This window comes from Moesziomyces antarcticus (assembly GCF_000747765.1).
Source record: "Moesziomyces antarcticus DNA, scaffold: scaffold_v10010, strain JCM 10317, whole genome shotgun sequence".
NCBI classification, from domain to species: Eukaryota; Fungi; Basidiomycota; class Ustilaginomycetes; order Ustilaginales; family Ustilaginaceae; genus Moesziomyces; species Moesziomyces antarcticus.
In genome coordinates, this window is record NW_014639000.1 from 334,617 (window position 1) to 351,629 (window position 17,013).

A 17,013-nucleotide genomic window follows, 5' to 3' on the forward strand; every position below is an offset into this window, starting at 1 on the left:
CGCAGGATGCAGAACGCGTCTCTTCAACGCCAGGTCAAGTGAGGATTTTCTTGAGGGCAGGAATTTGGCAGGCGAGAAAAGCTCCGCGTAGGATTCGGAACAAGGCCGAAGCCGGAGCTTTGCTTGGCGGCCTTCTGCATCTCGGAGCCTTTGCGCCGGTGGACAGAGATGAAGGCGGGCGAATCGATGGACCTCGGTGCCTTTGACCCGATGGCATGGTTATGGCAGTCCCGATCTCGATGCGAACCTCGACCGTGACCTTGTCCGCACGGTGAAGCTGTTGAAAGGTCGCCTGCAATCATGTGAGGGACCTCTGTCTCACTCGCTTAGGGGAGTTGCTCCTGCCAAGCCGTGAGAGTGCTTAGGCGACTGTTTGTTGCCCACGGCTCGCGGTGTGCGGCTAGGATCGACCCCTTGCAGACTTGCTCGCGAGTCCACCTCGCGACGCTGCCATCATATCATCCTAGACTCAGCATACGTTGGCTGCCATCTCCATATCTACTGATGTCAGCTCAGGCATGCAGTGCCTATCCTGCCGCATGATGGCCGCCTACGATTCGCACTGGCCCTTTCGCCAAGATAATGGAGAGATGGCCTGCTTGATCCGTGATCAGGGCCATCGTCACAGAAGAGCCACATTGCACACATCCATCATCTCGAGCTTGAGCCTGATGACGGCAGGGGCTGCTCACCGCGGCTCTGCGTCGATGCGTCGAGGAGGATAGCCGAACAAACATCGGGAGGCTCGCTTGGTCCTGCGGGTTCCGCTCAACCTCGCCAGGCCGACTGGAGATGCTGCGACATCATCAGCAGAGACTGGCTTGCGCCGATCAGGGGAACGCGCCCTGCCTCCCATTTGGCTGGCTGGCTGGCTGGGTCTTGGGCTCCTTGCATGCGAAATGTGCGGCGGCGACCCTCAGCCTGCAAGCGAAACCAACACTTTTTTCCAAGCCTGCTGCCCTGAATCGACCGACACGCGCCTCGCCTCGCCTTTGTCGCAGCGCGTCGCTTAGACCCTTTGGATTCCGTCGCGCGTTTCGGATGGCGGCGAGCTGGACGTGTGCGTTGCAGCTGCGATTTGGCACGCAAAAAGCAAAATGGTCGCGTGTCGCGCACCGTCGGCACTCCTCTGATTTACCGCTGGCGAGGTGCCTGCATGCACGTCGAGGCGGGCCTGCAGCGAATTCTTCTCACATGTCCGAGGCCATGCCCACCTCCCGCTTCCGTCGCCGCCATTGTGCCCCACGCCAGCTTTTCCTTCCAGCTCGGCCGACGCCTTCCGCTGATGTCGCCAGATCGACTGACAAGGTCAGCCAAGGTGCTGAGCAATCCAGAACCAGTTCAAAGACAAAGTTGTGATGCTGGAAAAAGGCCGGAGGTAGTCGATATCGAGTGAACGCTGGCAGGTCACAAGGCGAGTGGCCGCTGCGTGCCAAGAGCGCATAGCGGCGTCGCTTGTGTCGCCGACGTGGGTAAATGGGCGCGGAGCAGCCGCCGATCCACTCATTGTGCGTACTGTATGTCGCTCCGTTGCTGCACCGACTGAGACCGCAGGTGTTGCCTGATCTGCATGAGTGCTCAACCAGCCTCGGCAATGGTCTGCTGCCCTCCTGCCCGAGTGTCAAACGGTGCCTCTGCCCTCTTGCGAGCCTCGCTTGCGCCGCCCGGCCTGTCAAGACAGCCTCACGTCGAGCATGGTGTCGAGCATGGCGGGCCGTCCCCACGAACAGGATCGCGACCGTCGAAATGAAACGCCAGCGCGTCCACTTCATCCTCCGCTCGCCCAGACGCGGCCGCCGTCCGGTTGTAAGGCCTCGAAGCGCTTCACGATGGCGGGCGTGTCCGTCCGTCTGCAGTGGGCAGGACCTGCTTCTACCGCTCGCCATTTTTGGCGCTACCTCCATCAATGGCCGGCAGCTCTCCCGCGATTCCATGTCCTTGCCCTGCACCTCGCTGCACCTCTTGTCTCTGCCGCTCCCATCGGCTCAATCCACCCTACCGTTTCCGTCTCCACCAGCTTGCCCTCGTCCACCTTTGTCCGTTGCTTGTCCACCACCACTCTTCTGTTCCTTGTTCCCTCTTCCTACCAATCTCCACCTGCTCCATCGACCCCCCATTCCACCACCTCTGCCCTGTCTCTCATAATCCCGCGGCGCGGCATCCTTCTCTACCTACTATCCTTAACACACCCTTAGCGACACGTACATTCTTTTCTTTGCTACACTATCCAATCTTTTCCAGGCCTTGTACCTGCTGCCATCACTTTCAGCTATCGAGCGGCCATAACTATTCTACTTTGGATCCATATACCACCGGCCCTTCGCACCTCCATCACCGTCAAAGCTTCCCTCGTCTCCCACCGCTCCTGTCGCGTTACGTTCTGCAGCCATGTTGGTCTACATGTCCCAGTACGTCGAAGAGCGCTCGGCTTCTCCTGCTCCGATCCCCACAAGATCTCCTGTTGCCAGGCCACCACCGCCCAAATCCAAAAAGGGCAAGATCAACTTTGTCTCCAAAGCCAGCCTCGCCATCTTTGATCCGCGCCACGCCATGGGCATCGACACCGGCAGAGACTGGTACGAGGCCGACTACCACACCCCCGAGTCGCGCTCGTCCTTTGATCATGCTTCGCGCTGCGCCGGTCGCTACAGCGAAGGTCGCGAACGATCCCACAAGTGGACTGCCAGCCCGACACCTGAGCTCGAAGCCTTCACCACCTCCATGGAAGACTATGCGCAAGGCCCCTCCGATGTCGCCGCCTCGCTCGAGATGACGCGCCAGCCCTCGGCATCCTCGTCCGTCTTTGAGGACGACCGCGACGCGCCAGAGATGCCCGCACGACGTCGCTTCTATTCGCGCAAGAGCGTTGCCGCGTCCGCTTCCAACACTCCCACCTCGGCCACCTTCCCTTCCGACGACCTTCTCTTCTCGCCCCTCGGCACCAAGCCCAAGTCTTCGCGCAGCGCTGGCGCTGGCGCCAACGCTGGCTCGTCATCCTCTTCCCTCGCACGCTTCTTCACCCGCAAGAAGAAGGACAAGGCTCCCCACCTTTCCGGTCTCGCCTCCAGATCCACGCCCGACCTCTTCGACGGCGTGCCGCAGAGCGCTCCACCCACCACGCTCACTTTCGAACAGTCGGGCTTCCACTTTTCGCCTCAGCGCAAAGGCTCGTCCGGCTCGAGCCTGCACGAGTCGCCCTCCTCGCTGCCTACCAGCCCAGAGCGCGCTCCTCTCCGTATGGTCCAGGACTTCAGCCCGTCGCGCACCTCACCCCTCAGCACCAAGAAGAGCATGCCTGCCCTGCGTCAGATCCGCGAGGCTCAGAGTGGCGCTGGCACCGCCAACAGCCGATCCATCACATTTGCCACCCCCGAGGAACGTCCGCGTCCCAGGCAGTCGAACGCCACCGCCAGGTCCGACCTGTTCGACGCTGCCCCCGCACTGCCCCCGCTGCCGAGCTTCGACTCTTCCTCACCCATGATCCCGCTCGAGTTTGCCTGGGATGCCAAGCGACGCACCGCGCGCGAAAGCCAGATGCCCATGCTCGGCGCAAACCGTCCCGTCAGCCGTGTGGTATCGAGCACCGGTCGCGGTGTACCCAGTCCTGGTCTCAACCCCATCCGCCTCAACGACCTGCGCAAGTCGACCATCACGCTGCGCAACGAGCCCGTGCTCCGATCCAGCGACGAGGGCAGGTCGCCAACGGGCAAGTCGGCTGGTCTTGGCAAGCGCAGCGTCAATGCGGCGAGCGCAAAGCGTCTGTCCATGACGCAGAGGGTGGTGGATGGCTTGCTCGACCAGAACCGCGGCCGCGAGGAGCCCGAGATGCGCGCGCGCCGGTCCGACATGGAGGTGCGCTCGGCGCGCCGTCGCAGCCGCAGCGCAGACGGCCGCACCGTGCCCGCGCTCAAGCTGCACGACTACGCCAGCCCGCCCAGCTCCAACAGTCACTCGGATTCGGTCTTCCCGGCCTTCGTTCGCCATGCTCCCGTCGCTGCCGATCGCGCCAACAGCCCACAGCCTCGCTTCTTTGCCGACCAGAGTACAGCCGCGACCACGCCGACGCCACAGCAGCCAGCGGCCTTTGCACCAGCGTCACCCGTATCGCCTGCTAGTCCAGCGCGTCGCACCGCTACACACAGCCAGTCGCCGAGCAGGAGTCCGCAACGACCGCCGGCGGCCGTCGAGACGCACCAGGCAAGGCGCGTCAACTTTGCGGGTCAGCGCGCCAAGGCCGTTGCCGTGGCAAGCCCGCTGCTGCTCTCGAGGAGTCCGCTCATGGCGGGCCGAAGCGGCACCCCGCTGCCGGTCGTCAACATCATGCCGCCCACTCCGGATCTGGCTGCCACTTCAGAGGACCACGAGCGCCAGGAGGAAGCCTTGCAACGATACGAGACCGTCGTGGCTCGGCAGAAGCCCGTCGAGTCGACGCAGGTGCCCACGCCCGCTGTCAAAGCTCCGGCCGCAAGCGAGCAGCGATCGTTGCCGTCTCGAAGCGATGCCGCGACGCCTACGCCCAAGTCGGCTCCGGTTGCTGCGGCACCTGTGCAGCCCACCAAGGTGGCTCAGGCGGCGCCAGCAAGCCCCGAGAGCGTCTATTCGCCCGCATCGGTGTACTCGCCCGAAGAGAACCAGAGCCCCTTCGCACCACTGTTCGCGGGACTGCTTGCCAACGACGAGGCCGTGTCCAAGGAGCACGTCGCGATCACTGCCGACTCGGTGGCGGCCGAGCTGAGCTACGCGGGTGTGCCGCGCACCGAGAGCGTGACGAGCCAGCTCTCGGAGGCGGACAGCCACCGCAGCAGCTCTTCGGGCGCGTTCGCCTTCTCGCGCAGCATGTCCAGCTCGTCGTTTGCGAGCGGCGGCACGTTTAGCTCGGCGTCGAGCAATGCATCCGAAAGCCCCGAGCGCAGGATGAACTACCTGCCGAGCAGCACGACGTTCGAGTTTTCGCCCACCAAGATGACCAGCAGCACCTCGGTGGCGTCCACGGCGGGCACGAGCATCTTTGAGCTCGAGGCTGAGCTGCGTAGTAGCGTGGCGAGCAAGGGCACTGGTATTGACGCTCTCGACTCGTCCGATGTGTTTGGGTCGTCGGAGCTCAAGAAGGCGTTCCAGCTCAAGGGAGCGAGTGCACCGGCCAACGCTCCGGACTCGAGCGACTGCGACACGCCCACGCTCGCCTCGGTTCGCCAGATGGGTGCCAGCGTCACGCCCGCCACGGCGGCAAGGAGCGAGGACAAGTCCGTGGGCAGACAGCTTGGTCTCAGCATGGATCTGAGCGAGCTCGCTCAGGAGCTGGGGCTGGGTCGTCTGAGCCAGATCGGTCTTGCGCATCTCAAAGGCGTCGAATCGCTCGCGGAGAAGCCTGCGACAACCGCAGCCGCTGGCAAGAAGGCTCAGCCGGTGAAGCCGCCCAAGTCGTCGGCGCGCGGCGCAGCCGGCACTCTATCGCGCTTCGGGATGGGGATGAACGACATTGCGTCGTCGGCAGCCATGTCGCCGTTGCCCGTGTCGATCGCAGGTCGATCGCCACAGACGCCGCCGCGCACGCGCATCCCCCTCTCAGACCCCCAATCGGGGCCCAAGGTGTCTGCCTCGGGCGTGCCCAAGGCCGAGGGCGGCTTCGGGCTCGGCCTCAACTTTGTCGAGTCGCCCTCGCCGCAGTCGCAGCCACGCAAGGCCGCCATCGCGCCCGGCAGCTACGGCAAAACGCTTCTGGATCGAGCCCAGGCCGCGCCGGCACAGATCGACACCCAGCTCGGGATGCAAGCGCACCACGGCGTGTACGAACAAGAAGAGCCGGAGTGGGTCGGCGTCGCCATGTAAAGCTGCGCCGAACCCGGACGGCGCAAAGACTCCATTTTCTCGAAATGACTTCGCAACTCTAGCCCATTGCTTAACCCTGTATTGCTCAATAGTCCGTTGGATACTGTATTTCTAGCCCATCGCTTCTCTGATTCCATGATACCTTGTCTTCGATGCGTGCCTTTCCGTTGCCTGGAAGGTGTGGTCAAAGTCTCAGCGGGAAGGAGTGAGGCCAAGGGTGGAGAGGCGAGACGCGTCGCGTAGAGTGAGAAAGTGTTGGTGTCGGCGGGGTGGATCCGACATCCGAGCAAGTGCGGGTCGAGGCATGCATGTTTGCGCTGCACTCGAGCCTCCAATTGCCACACCATCTGTCCTAGCACCACCACCTTGCAGCATCAACCAGCGCCGCCTAAGCGTGTTTGCTCCACTCGTCACGATCTCGACACGGCACCTTTGCAGGGATACGACGACGCAGCATGCCGCTTCCACGATACTCGCTCGACGATGGCGCTGAGGACGAGGATGAGGTGCTGGACGAGTCGTATCGCTCCGTCGGCAGCTCGTCACGACCGTTCGCGGCTGCTGGTGGTGCAAGCTCATCCTCGCAGGCCTCAGCTATTCGAGCAGGATCTCCGTCGTTCTCAGCATCAGGCTCGGCGGCTGAAGCGGGGGCTTCGAGTCTGGACATTGACGACCTGCTACGATCCTCGACACCGACGAACTCGCACTCCGCAGGGCAATCCACCAAGGGCTGGCCATACTCGTCGTCGTGCTCTTTGGCGCGCATGTCGGCATTCGAGCAGTTGACACTGTTCATGGCTACGCAAAAAGCGGCACCCGAGCTGCTGCCCTTCCCCACATCGGCATTCGACACGCTGCTCGGACAGATGGAACAGCAACAGTCGATCGTCGACTCGCTGCTGCAGATCGGCAGTACAGCCGACGCGGACGAGATCGACGAAGACGAGTTTTTGCGCCTCAACATGGTGCAGGTCGATCTGGAACGTGCAAAGTGGCTCGTCAAGCTCGTCACGCGCACGCGGCTCGACCTGGCGCAAAAGTTCGCCGGCTTCATTCAGGCGCGCCCCGCACAGAGGGCCAAGCTCAATCCCACAGAGACCAGATTCGTGCAAGAGTAAGTTGGCGCAACCCCCAACGCGGTCAACATGAAGATGGCTTGGTTACTGACGTTGAATGAAGGGGATAACAGCTATTGGCAGTTGAAAAAGGACCATTTCAATACGGCTGTTCTTGGATTCTTGCCAGAACAGCTTCGAGAGATCGAGGCGCCTGGACAGGACACTTTCAGCCAGCAAGAGTCACACCAGCCCAATACCTCGACCAACATGCGTAAGTGCCCCCACCAAACACCGACATGTCGTGCTTTGCTAGCCTCGGTCACTGATTACAAGGTGGGAGCGTGTTGTAGTACCAGGGCCCGATCTAGATGGACCAGTGTTCGTGCGCTGCCTGGACGAGTGTGGAACGATTCAACTTCCAGAGTAAGTCCCCAACCATCTGTCCGTCGACGCTCTGCCCCTGTCCGTCTCGCTAACGCTGCGCATTGGGTGTGTTTGCAGCGGCGAATCGGCCATCCTGGACAAGGATTCGATCCACCTGCTGCGGTACCGCTCTGTTCGGCACCTTGTCTACCAAGGCTCTGTCGTGCTACTATAAGCACTCCACACACGCAATCCAAGCAAGCCACTGGGGAAAACAGCAACATTCCATTGAACATTGGAGACCTGCGCCGTGGTGGTGGGATGGAGGGACACTATTTACATGAGCTTGTGGGGCTCGTTTACTGGTTCTTCTTGTCGTCTTCCTCTTCGTCGTCTTCTCCGTCTTCCCGCTCGTCTGCGACGGTACCCCTGATGGCGCGGAACATGATCCTCCACATGAGCACGTACCAGAAGAGGTTGAGGAGGAGCAGCAGGAAGAGCGGAGCAAAGATCTGGTATCGCATCCAGCTGACGAGCCACCATCCCTTTTCGGGCTCCCACTCGCGCGCGTAGCGCGGAATCAGCTCAAACTGATACCACACCGAATGCAGCGTGGCGGCGCTGAGGTAGATGCGGAAGTAGGTCCAGATGACCATGAAGATGGCAAAGATGACCACGGTGATGTTGTCGAGGCCCATGTAGTTGAGCGCCTTGGAGAATCCGAGCCATGTGTCGGGGATGTCCATACACACAAAGACGGTGGTGCCGATCATGGTGAGGTTGATCAGGTACGACCAACCGATGAGCCAAAGCGTGACGAGATGGTGGGCAATGAGCTCGTAGTAGTCCTTCCTGGGCTTTTCGAGACGCAGCAGCATGACGAGCGCCTGCTGGAGCCAAAACGAAAACTGGAGCAGGTAGTAGAGCTTGAGTTCGGAGCGCATCTGCCAGTGCGGATACTTGAGCCAGAGATGCTCGAGGTTGTACCACCAGCTGTCCTGGAAGCTCATCACGTACAGGCCGAGCGCGGCGGCGCTGCCCCAGTAGAGCACCGCATAGCCCTGCTCGGTGAATCGCGCCTGCTTCGACTCGCTCTTGATGCCCCACCACTTTGCAAACGGCTTGAAGATGTAGAGCGTCGTCGACTGGCGCAGGAAGGAGAAGACGATCACGTAGAACACGAGGAAGAGCAGATCGTTGTAGCCCTTTTGGTATCGCGCCTCGAGGCTGTCTGCCGAGCGCGGGATGAGGTTCTGCAGCGCGCGCTGCACGCCGTCCTTGGGCGCGATCGAGTCGAGGATGACCTGGCTCTGCGGCACGCGGTGCGAGAGCATGAGGAAGGGCGCGATCGGGTTGTTGTCCGGCGTGCCGATGAAGAAGTTCCAGTTGAAGTAGGCGAGCACAAAGATGAGCGCGAGCTGCAGCGACGACGCCGGCGCAGTCATCCAGCGGAACGTGAGCAGGTCCTTGATGAGACCCTGGGAGCGGTAGATCTCGTCTTCCTCGCGCTGGCTGGGTGTGCGCGAGTGCTGACCCGACTTGGTGGCGGCCGTGGAGCCCGAGGTGGAGGCGGCGACGGGGTCCTTGCTGGCAGCAGCCGCCGCTGCTGCAGCGAGACGGTCGGCGACAGCAGGGTCGGCGGTCTCATCGCGTGCATTGGCGTTCTGGGGCACCTGTGCGACGGCCTCGGAGAAAGAGGGGGCACGTTTCCTTCCGGTTGCGGGCCTCGTGGGCGGCGGTGCCGCGGTCGACGGAGACGACATGATGGATGTGGATGGACGCAGGCAAGCCTGATGTGGATGGAAGGGAAGGTAAGCAAGGAGCGATCAAGAACAACATGCTCGTGCAACTTGGACGGCGACCTCGCACCAACCTCTTCCTTGTTGCCGCAACCACGCTCTGCGAGGTGCGCGTCACAGACGGCGGCGACTGGGCGATGTCGCGCCGTCTTCTTCAGGCAGGCAAACAGGCCTGGAAATTTTGCCAAAGCGCCCCCAAACAAAAGTGCTGCACCGTGCGTACGCATTTGGCGTGTCGTGCATACGCTTGGCTGCGTCGGCGAATCGCACGCGCGCAACACGGAACAAGTTGTTAGACTGTGCCGTCCTACATTTTCGAAGGGAGCGCGCCTGGAGCGACACGGGGCTGGTGAGGCAGGGGCACGACTCTTGGCAAACTGCACCCAAGCAGTGACATCTCAGCAGGAGCGCAGCCGAATGCGCCCAGCCGCAGCTCACCCCTGCCCCGTCGACAACGCCGAGCCGCCAGCCGAGACGGAGAACGGCGTGTACAGTAGATGCGCCCGCCGCTGCCAGCCAAGCGAGACGATGCTCTGGACTCTCTGGTGGCTGCGTATCGCGGTTGCAAATTCCGTTGGGACGATCAGGATGCTTTGGCAGGTGGTCGTGAAACCAGCGTTGGAACTGTGCATGCGTGGTGAAAAATTCGGATTGGGCGGCCGCGTGTGCCCGCCTGTCTGCTGATCCTTTTTGGGGCTCCGAGATTGGCGACCCTCTCACGCCAGCGTTCCCACTCGCCTTGGCTTGTTCGACTCGGTCCTGAAGCTGCTAGCTAGTATTAAGACTCGGAAGGCGGCCGATCGGATAGGCTGCGGTACATTGCCATAATTCACCATGTCGACTCGCTTGCTCAAAGGACGTGGTGAATCCCCGACATCTGCAATCAAGAAGGCCGACGCTCTCTGCCAATCCCGCTGATGCACAGATTGGCGGGATCGGCGTCGATCCGAGCCTGCCAGCACGTCACATTCAAAAATTCGAAGCCACGAGCCGCTCGGCTGCATTTCAAACCGGCATTTTTCAAGCGAAAAACACTCCAACTGGCTGGACCCTCGGAGCAGGCGGCGCGCCGCAGAGCAACACCCAGCATGAATCCAGTCAGTCAGCCTGGCCTCACCGGCGGACTGCCCCGACTCCGATTCAAATGCACAGCCAATAAGGCCGAGCAAAGAGAGACACACACACCGCCAAGCCGACCAACACAAAGGGCCTTTTTTGGCGACATGCTTCCTCCGTTTGACCTTTTGGTGGGAGACAGACTCAATATACTGTCCCTTGGGTCGGAGCTGGGCCGAGGATGAGGAGAGGTCCCGTCCGATCCGCTGATTTCGTCTGGCATTGAGTCAAAGCGGCACACTCGTGGCGAGCAGAGAGCTGAACCAAGCCGAGGGTAAGTCGAGTGGGCCGAAAATTCCAAAGGGCACCGCCCCCCGAAACGAAAGGGGCCGCTCGGACGAGCAGCTTGGCTGGCCTTTCGAACGGCGTGAGCCAATAACTTATGCACATCGCCCGGCCCCTCGCTTGGTCGGCTGCCTCGCTCTGCCGTCTGCCGTCTGCCGTCTGCTGTCTGCTGTCTGCCGCTCGCCCCTCTCCACGCCACACCGCCCTGCAACGGCGCGACAACAGCCTGCAACCTCACTCTCACTCTCTACTACTGCACCGCACCGCCTCTCCCCTCATCTCGCTTCTTCGCTTAGCACATCCCTGATCTCGCTCCCCTCCCTTTCATCATCACCATCATTCCATCTCTCGCGCTCCTACACACCTTCAACCACACCTCACCACCTCCCCACATTCTCTTCTCCTCATCCACACGCCTCGCAGGCATCGACTTTCATTTGCATACCAACGACCTCGCCGCTTCATCTGCCACTAGGCCCCCGCTCACGCCCCTCGACACTTGGCCGTCCTCATCTCCGAGCCCCGTCGCGACCTCAGAGACGCGCACGCAAGCCAACCGCCATCAAACGCGCTCGTCTTCAGCTTTCCTCTCCTCCGTCTTCGGTCTCTGCTCCATCTGGCCGGATCCATTGGCCATTCAAACTCTGGCTCGAGTCGATCGACATCCTCGCGCGCACGTCACGCTCCATCGTTGTAGCTGACCACACGCTGCCTCGTTTGACTGCAACCATGAAGCCAGCTCGCTATCTCGTCTTTGGCGCGCTTATGGCTGCCTCGGCGGTCTCCGCCTCGCAGCACCAGCCACGAGCTCGTTCAGATCACGCCGCACGTCTGGCTGCTCGTTCGCCCCAACCCACACCTCAGCTTCTCGGCCCCAGCATCTTTGGCATGGGTAGTGACGACGACGTCTCCTCTTCTTTCTCGCGCGCATCCGCGTCGGCTTCCTCAGCCGCGTCAGCCTCGCTCAGCTCAGCCTCGGCCGCCGCATCCTCGTCCGCAGCGGAGGCGGCCGCTTCCACATCCTCCGCCGCCGCCGCATCTTCCGCCTCCGCTGCTGCTGCCCAATCCTCTTCCATCGCTGCCGCCGCCGCCTCCTCGGCTGCTGCTTCCATCTCGAGCGCCGACGCTGCCGCTTCGCGCTCGTCCGCTGCCGCCGCCGCCTCGGCAAGCCGCGCATCCGCTTCGTCCGCCGCATCCGCTTCCTTGTCCACCTCGGTCGGCCTCACCACCACACTCACCGCCACCGTACAGGCACAACCCACCGTCGTCACACCAACCGCCTCGTCCGCCAGCCAAGAATCATCGGGCAGCGGCGGCGGCGGCGCCAGCACCGGCCTCATCATCGGCGTCTCGGTCGCAGGCGGCGTGCTCGTCCTCGCCGCCTTCCTCTTCCTCTACTTCAAGTTCGGCACGCGTCGCTTCAGCAACTTTGAAGACGGCGATGCCGACATCAAGTGGCCCGAGCTCAAGCACGACCCGGACTCGAACGTCATGCAGCCGCTCCCCGCGCGTCGAACTGGCGGTGCTGGTTTCGACATGGGCGACGAGTCGGACAACGACGGCGGCGACCACGATGGCGCCGGCAATATGGGCGAAAAGGGCCGCGACAGCTTCACCGGCTCCACCACCGCGCTCGCCGCGGCTCCTCCGGCAGGCTATCCGGTCAATGACTACCCGCCGCAGATGGACCACACCTACTCGATGGACCCCGCCGCAGGATACTACCCCAACCACGCCAACATGTACGCCGGCCACCAGTACGCCATGCAGACCTCGCCCGGCGGCTACTCGGATACAACCAACCCGTACGGCGTGGATCCGTATGCGCATGCCGGCATGTCGCATCCGCAGCAGAACCAATACCCGCACACCCACTACCAATAGACCACGCCCGGCCTCGAGCTGCGTCGGTCGTGCCCTTTTCTGCGCTCTTTCCCCCGTTCTATCGTCGAGATTCATCTCGGCATCTACGCTCCTTTGGCCCCCGAAACTTGCGTCTCATTCGCATCTTTGTCTTTCGCTTCGTGCTCGTCCGAGCCTGCTGTCAATACCAACGAACGTAGCATGATTCGGCGGTGTCGCAGTGTGTGTTGCTTGTTGATTGTCTGTGGGTCTGTTGCGGAGCTGTCAAGAGAGAGAAGGTCGCGTGACGGGATCCGCTTGTTAGGCCGAGGCCGACATTTCCGCGGAGGTGGCAGGCCTCGCTGGTTGGTGGGGCGTTAGCCTCCACTCGTGGCCGCGTTGCTGACGGACTTCGCGGTGGGAACGTGTGGGAAGGGCGAGTATTTTTGGCTGGAGCTTTGGCTCGCCCAAAAAGCTGACGTCGAGGAACCAAAAAAGTCACACACCAACACACGTTTGCCTCAGCCTCAGCCTTGCATCTTGATTCGCGATTCTTTGCGTCGCGACCACCACTTCAAGCGAGGAACAGGTCGTCAGCATGTCGCTTCGTTTCGCATCGACACGGTTGGTGCCGCCAGCTTCGGTGCTGCCACACCTCGAGCGGTCCGCTGCCAACGTGGTTCGCTCCAACACGCTGCGCACCGCTCGTCTCGCCTCCACCGTGCGTCCGATCTCGCTCAGACTTTCGAATAGCACCCCCGCGGCGCAGTTGGGACTGCGATCATTGTCGACCTCTAGACCCGCACTGTTGGAGGCGTCGCTGCGTCGGTCCTCGCAAGGCGGCAAGTCGTCAAACGAGCAGGCTAAGGCTGAGCAGGCTGAGCAGGCCGAGGAGGCCGATTCGGATGCGCCGCCACCCAAGGCATCCCTGCGCGAGCGACTCAAATTCCTCACGCGCCGCTATGGATGGTGGGCGCTAGGCGTGTACCTCGCCGCCTCGTCCGTCGACTTTTCGCTTACCTTCCTGGCGATCCATCTGCTGGGTGCCGACCACATCCGCTCGCTCGAAGCACAGGTGCGCTCCTCCCTCGGCCTCGAACAGCGTCACGACGACCCAGACAACCAGGATGGCAAGAAGCAGACCGGTAGCAGCACGATTTGGACAGAAGCCGTACTGGCCTACACCATCCACAAGACACTCCTGCTGCCCGTTAGGGTCGCATTTACCGCCGCCGTCACACCGAGCTTTGTCAAGTGGCTCGTGAGGATGGGCTGGGCACGCGCGAATCACCAGGTCAAGGCCCAGGTCGGACGCAAGGCTGCAGACAAAGCCATCCAAGACGTCATCAAGCGCAATGCAGCCAAAGAAACAACAAAGCATTCCTAACCACCCCGCCATTCTTTTTTTGGCGACAATGTCATACCACCAATCACAACTCTCTCTCCACGCATGCTGTGTTGGAACTTGCGAAACGAACAAAAGTGTCATTTCGGGACAGAGGAAAGCGAAACAGAAACGGGGGAAAGGACAGTTAGTAGGCCAAACACGCTAAGCGTTGGCGATGGAGACGGAGACAAAGACGGGAAACTGGAGAGCCGGCGCCAGTTTTTTAGGGGAGGATGCTTCGACGGCGGTAAGTGAACCTGCTTGCACCTGCAAGCAAGGGAGCCGGAGTAGCAGAGGCAGTCGAGTTGGAGCTGGCGCGGTTGAGCGCGTCACGGATACCCGCGTCGATGGGGGCGCCGAGTTGGTCGGGTGTGATGCGCTTGTTGTCCACGGTGTAAGTGGCGGTGCGGGCGGCAATGAGACCCGCCAGGCCCGCCTCAAAGATCGCCAGCTGCTCGTGGGTGACCTGCATACGGCCGAGGAGCGATGCAAAGTCGCAAGGGGCGAATTCGAGAACCGCGCGCGACTGGGCAGGGCACGTCTCGTCACCACCCAGAGTCGAGGGAACACCGGGAATGGAAGAGCCCGAGTTGGCGCTGGGACCACCCGAGGTGATCGAACCGGCGCTGGCACCGCCCGAGGTGATCGAAGGGGCACTTGCGCCACCAGAGCTGATCGACTTGGCCGAGGCAGAGTTGTCGCTGTACGACTCGGGCGACGAGCCAGCACTGGGTCCACCCGACGAGATGCCAGCAGGACCAGAGGCTGCGCTGGTACCACCAGACGAGATACCAGCGGGGCCAGAAGCACCGGCAGCGCTAGGGCCGCCCGAAGTCACACCGGGGCCCGAAGTGCCAGCGGACGAGGCGCTAGCACCACCGGAAGTGATCGACTGACCCGACGAGATGCCCTGCGAAGCGCACGCGGGGGGAACAAACACCTTGACGAGCTGCTCGAAGCTAGCGGGAACGCCGCATCCAGGACCTGCGGGGGTCGAAGGCGAGTTGGAGCTGTTGCTCTCAGGACCGTAACCCTCGGGCTGCTCCTCCTCCTCCTCAGGCACGGGCTTGGTGGCAGGCGAGTTGGTCGAGTCCTCGTCCTCGTCACACTCCTCGTCGTCGTTGCCCGAAGCAGAGTTCGAGGAGGCCTGGGTCTTGTTGCCCTTGGGCTTGGAAGCAGGCGAGTTGGACGAGTCCTCATCCTCGTCGCAGTCCTCGTCCTCGTTGCCCGAAGCAGAGTTGGAACAGTCCTTGTCGCTCTTGTTGCTCTTGTTGCCCTTGGGCTTGGGAGCAGGCGAGTTGGCGGGGGTTTCTTCCTCGTCACACTCCTCGTCCTCGGGAGCGGCAGGCGAAGACTTGGGCGAGCCAGAGTTGGAGGCGTCCTCGTCCTCGTCGCAGTCCTCATCGTCCTCGGGAGCAGGAGCAGCATCCGCGTAGTCAGACGCGGGAGCTTCGGGAGCAGAGTCACCCTCGTCCTCAGTCGAGCTGCCAGAGTTGATCGACTTGGGTGCGGGCGAAGACTTGTCCTCCTCGCAGTCCTCCTCGGCGGGAGCAGAGGCGGTGCTGCCAGAGTTGATCGACTTGGGAGCGGGCGAAGCCTTGTCGTCCTCACAGTCCTCCTCGGCGGGAGCAGAGGCGGTGCTACCGGAGTTGATCGACTTGGGAGCGGGCGAGGCAGCAGGCTTGTCCTCCTCGCAGTCCTCCTCATCGGAAGGCGAGGGAGTGGAGGGAGCGTTGCCCGAGTTGATGCCCTGAGGAGCAGGCGAGGGAGCGGGCTGCGACTTGTCCTCGTCGCAGTCCTCGTCGGCAGGAGCCGAAGGGGCGCTGCCCGAGTTGATCGCCTTGGGCACGTCGCTGGTGGTGGTGTCAGCGTTGGAGTTGTCGGCGTTGGCGCTGCTGTTGGTCGACTTGTCCTTGCCCTCCTCGCAGTCCTCGTCAGCACCAGCAGTAGCGGGAGCAGCGGGGGTGGTGCTGGAGTTGTCGGCCTTGGGAGTCGAGTCGGCATCGTCAGCCTTGCCAGCATCGTACGAGTTGGTGTTGCTGTCATCGGCCGAGTTGGACTTGTCGTTCTTGTCGGTCTTGTCCTCTTCGTCGCAGTTTTCGTCGGTCTTGCCAGCGTTCTTGTCGCTGTTGTTGGCGTTGTCCGACTTGGTGGACTTGGAGGAGCCCGAGTTGTTGGGCTGACCGTTGATGGTGGTGGTAGTGGTGGTGGTGCTCGAGTTGCTGCTGTGGCTCGAGTGCGACGACTTGGACGAGTGGCTCGTGGTGGTGGTGGTGCTGCTGCCACCCGAGTTCTGCGGCTTCTCGTCGTCACAGTCCTCGTCGGCTTCACCACCCTTGGACTTGTCAGTCTTGTCCGACTTGTCAGACTTGTTAGACTTGCTCGACTTGCTGTTGTCAGACTTGTCCGACTTGTTCGACTTGTCGCTCGAGTCGGTCTTGTCCTCGTCGCAGTCCTCGTCGGTCTTGCCGGTGCTGCCCGCCTGGGGAGCAACATCCGCAGGAGGCGAAGCAGCGTCCTTGCTCGCATCGCCAGCCTTAGGAGCAGGCGGCGGAGGCGAGGGCTCAGGCTGCTTCTTGTCGTCCTCGCAGTCGTCGTCCTTACCAGCAGCGTCCTTGCCCGAGTTCTGGGCAGGTGCAGGCTGGTCGTTGGCGTACGACTCGGGCTTGTCGGCACCAGAGTTGCTCTTGGGGCTGGGCGAGGTCACGCTGCCTGGGAACGAGCCCGGCGAGCCGTTGTTGGTCAGACCCGAGTTGTAGTCCGGCACGGCTGGCGTAGGGGGTGGCGAGCCGTATCCCTCAGGAGCGAGCCTTTTGCAACACACGAATGAAAAAGATGTCAGCACACCAGTGTCTAGCAAGGATGGCAGGGATGGGTTGACTTACGCCATGGTCTGCATGGGCGCGGCATTGACCTCGAATCGGCCCAGGAAGAGGGCGATGAGGACGAAAGGAACAAGACCCTTCATGATGAAATCAAGCGCTGACGAAAAAAGTAAAAGAATGTGGTCACCCGAACAGGGGGGTTACTGAAAGAAACGGAAGCTTGTGGTTGAAGAGCGGTTTGAGAAAGAAGACGGGATGGGAGGGGGAAAAGAGAGAGAGACACAGGTGGGGGAAGCAAAACGGGAGAGGGGGAGGATCCATGGCGACACGGCATATATAGGCCTCTCGATGCACCAGGCGCTGGAGCTGTGTGTCTTTAGGGGTTGTCGGCTTCATCTGGGGGCATGCAACGCAATCCGTGGTGCCACCTGGATCGGCACTCGACTTCATATCACCTGCACAGTCCAGGGACCCCCGACCACCGTGGGCTGCATTTTGAGATGAAGGTG

The 17,013-nt window shown here is 61.9% G+C and overlaps 6 protein-coding genes across 6 annotated transcripts; 4 read left to right on the top strand and 2 right to left on the bottom strand.

Annotated features, from left to right (window-relative positions):
- Nucleotides 1-2,388: 2,388 nt before the first annotated feature.
- Nucleotides 2,389-5,829, top strand: PAN0_010c4044 (uncharacterized protein; the record flags this gene model as incomplete). The annotated part of the gene is made up of 1 exon (XM_014800499.1): nucleotides 2,389-5,829. One exon carries the CDS (start codon nucleotides 2,389-2,391, stop codon nucleotides 5,827-5,829), a length of 3,441 nt encoding a protein of 1,146 aa, XP_014655985.1.
- A 455-nt stretch (nucleotides 5,830-6,284) lies between these two features.
- On the top strand, nucleotides 6,285-7,485 carry PAN0_010c4045 (GINS complex, Sld5 component; the record flags this gene model as incomplete). Its single annotated transcript, XM_014800500.1, has 4 exons — nucleotides 6,285-6,943; nucleotides 7,019-7,158; nucleotides 7,244-7,310; nucleotides 7,389-7,485. 4 exons carry the CDS (start codon nucleotides 6,285-6,287, stop codon nucleotides 7,483-7,485), a joined length of 963 nt encoding a protein of 320 aa, XP_014655986.1.
- Nucleotides 7,486-7,609: 124 nt separating this feature from the next.
- PAN0_010d4046 (longevity assurance proteins LAG1/LAC1) lies at nucleotides 7,610-9,013 on the bottom strand (the record flags this gene model as incomplete). The annotated part of the gene is made up of 1 exon (XM_014800501.1): nucleotides 7,610-9,013. The coding sequence occupies one exon, from the start codon at nucleotides 9,011-9,013 to the stop codon at nucleotides 7,610-7,612; it is 1,404 nt and encodes a 467-aa protein (XP_014655987.1).
- A 1,124-nt stretch (nucleotides 9,014-10,137) lies between these two features.
- Nucleotides 10,138-12,334, top strand: PAN0_010c4047 (uncharacterized protein; the record flags this gene model as incomplete). Its single annotated transcript, XM_014800502.1, has 2 exons — nucleotides 10,138-10,146; nucleotides 10,676-12,334. 2 exons carry the CDS (start codon nucleotides 10,138-10,140, stop codon nucleotides 12,332-12,334), a joined length of 1,668 nt encoding a protein of 555 aa, XP_014655988.1.
- A 556-nt stretch (nucleotides 12,335-12,890) lies between these two features.
- Nucleotides 12,891-13,679, top strand: PAN0_010c4048 (peptide alpha-N-acetyltransferase; the record flags this gene model as incomplete). Its single annotated transcript, XM_014800503.1, has 1 exon — nucleotides 12,891-13,679. The coding sequence occupies one exon, from the start codon at nucleotides 12,891-12,893 to the stop codon at nucleotides 13,677-13,679; it is 789 nt and encodes a 262-aa protein (XP_014655989.1).
- Nucleotides 13,680-13,902: 223 nt separating this feature from the next.
- PAN0_010d4049 (uncharacterized protein) lies at nucleotides 13,903-16,647 on the bottom strand (the record flags this gene model as incomplete). The annotated part of the gene is made up of 2 exons (XM_014800504.1): nucleotides 13,903-16,489; nucleotides 16,565-16,647. 2 exons carry the CDS (start codon nucleotides 16,645-16,647, stop codon nucleotides 13,903-13,905), a joined length of 2,670 nt encoding a protein of 889 aa, XP_014655990.1.
- Between the last annotated feature and the right edge of the window lie 366 nt (nucleotides 16,648-17,013).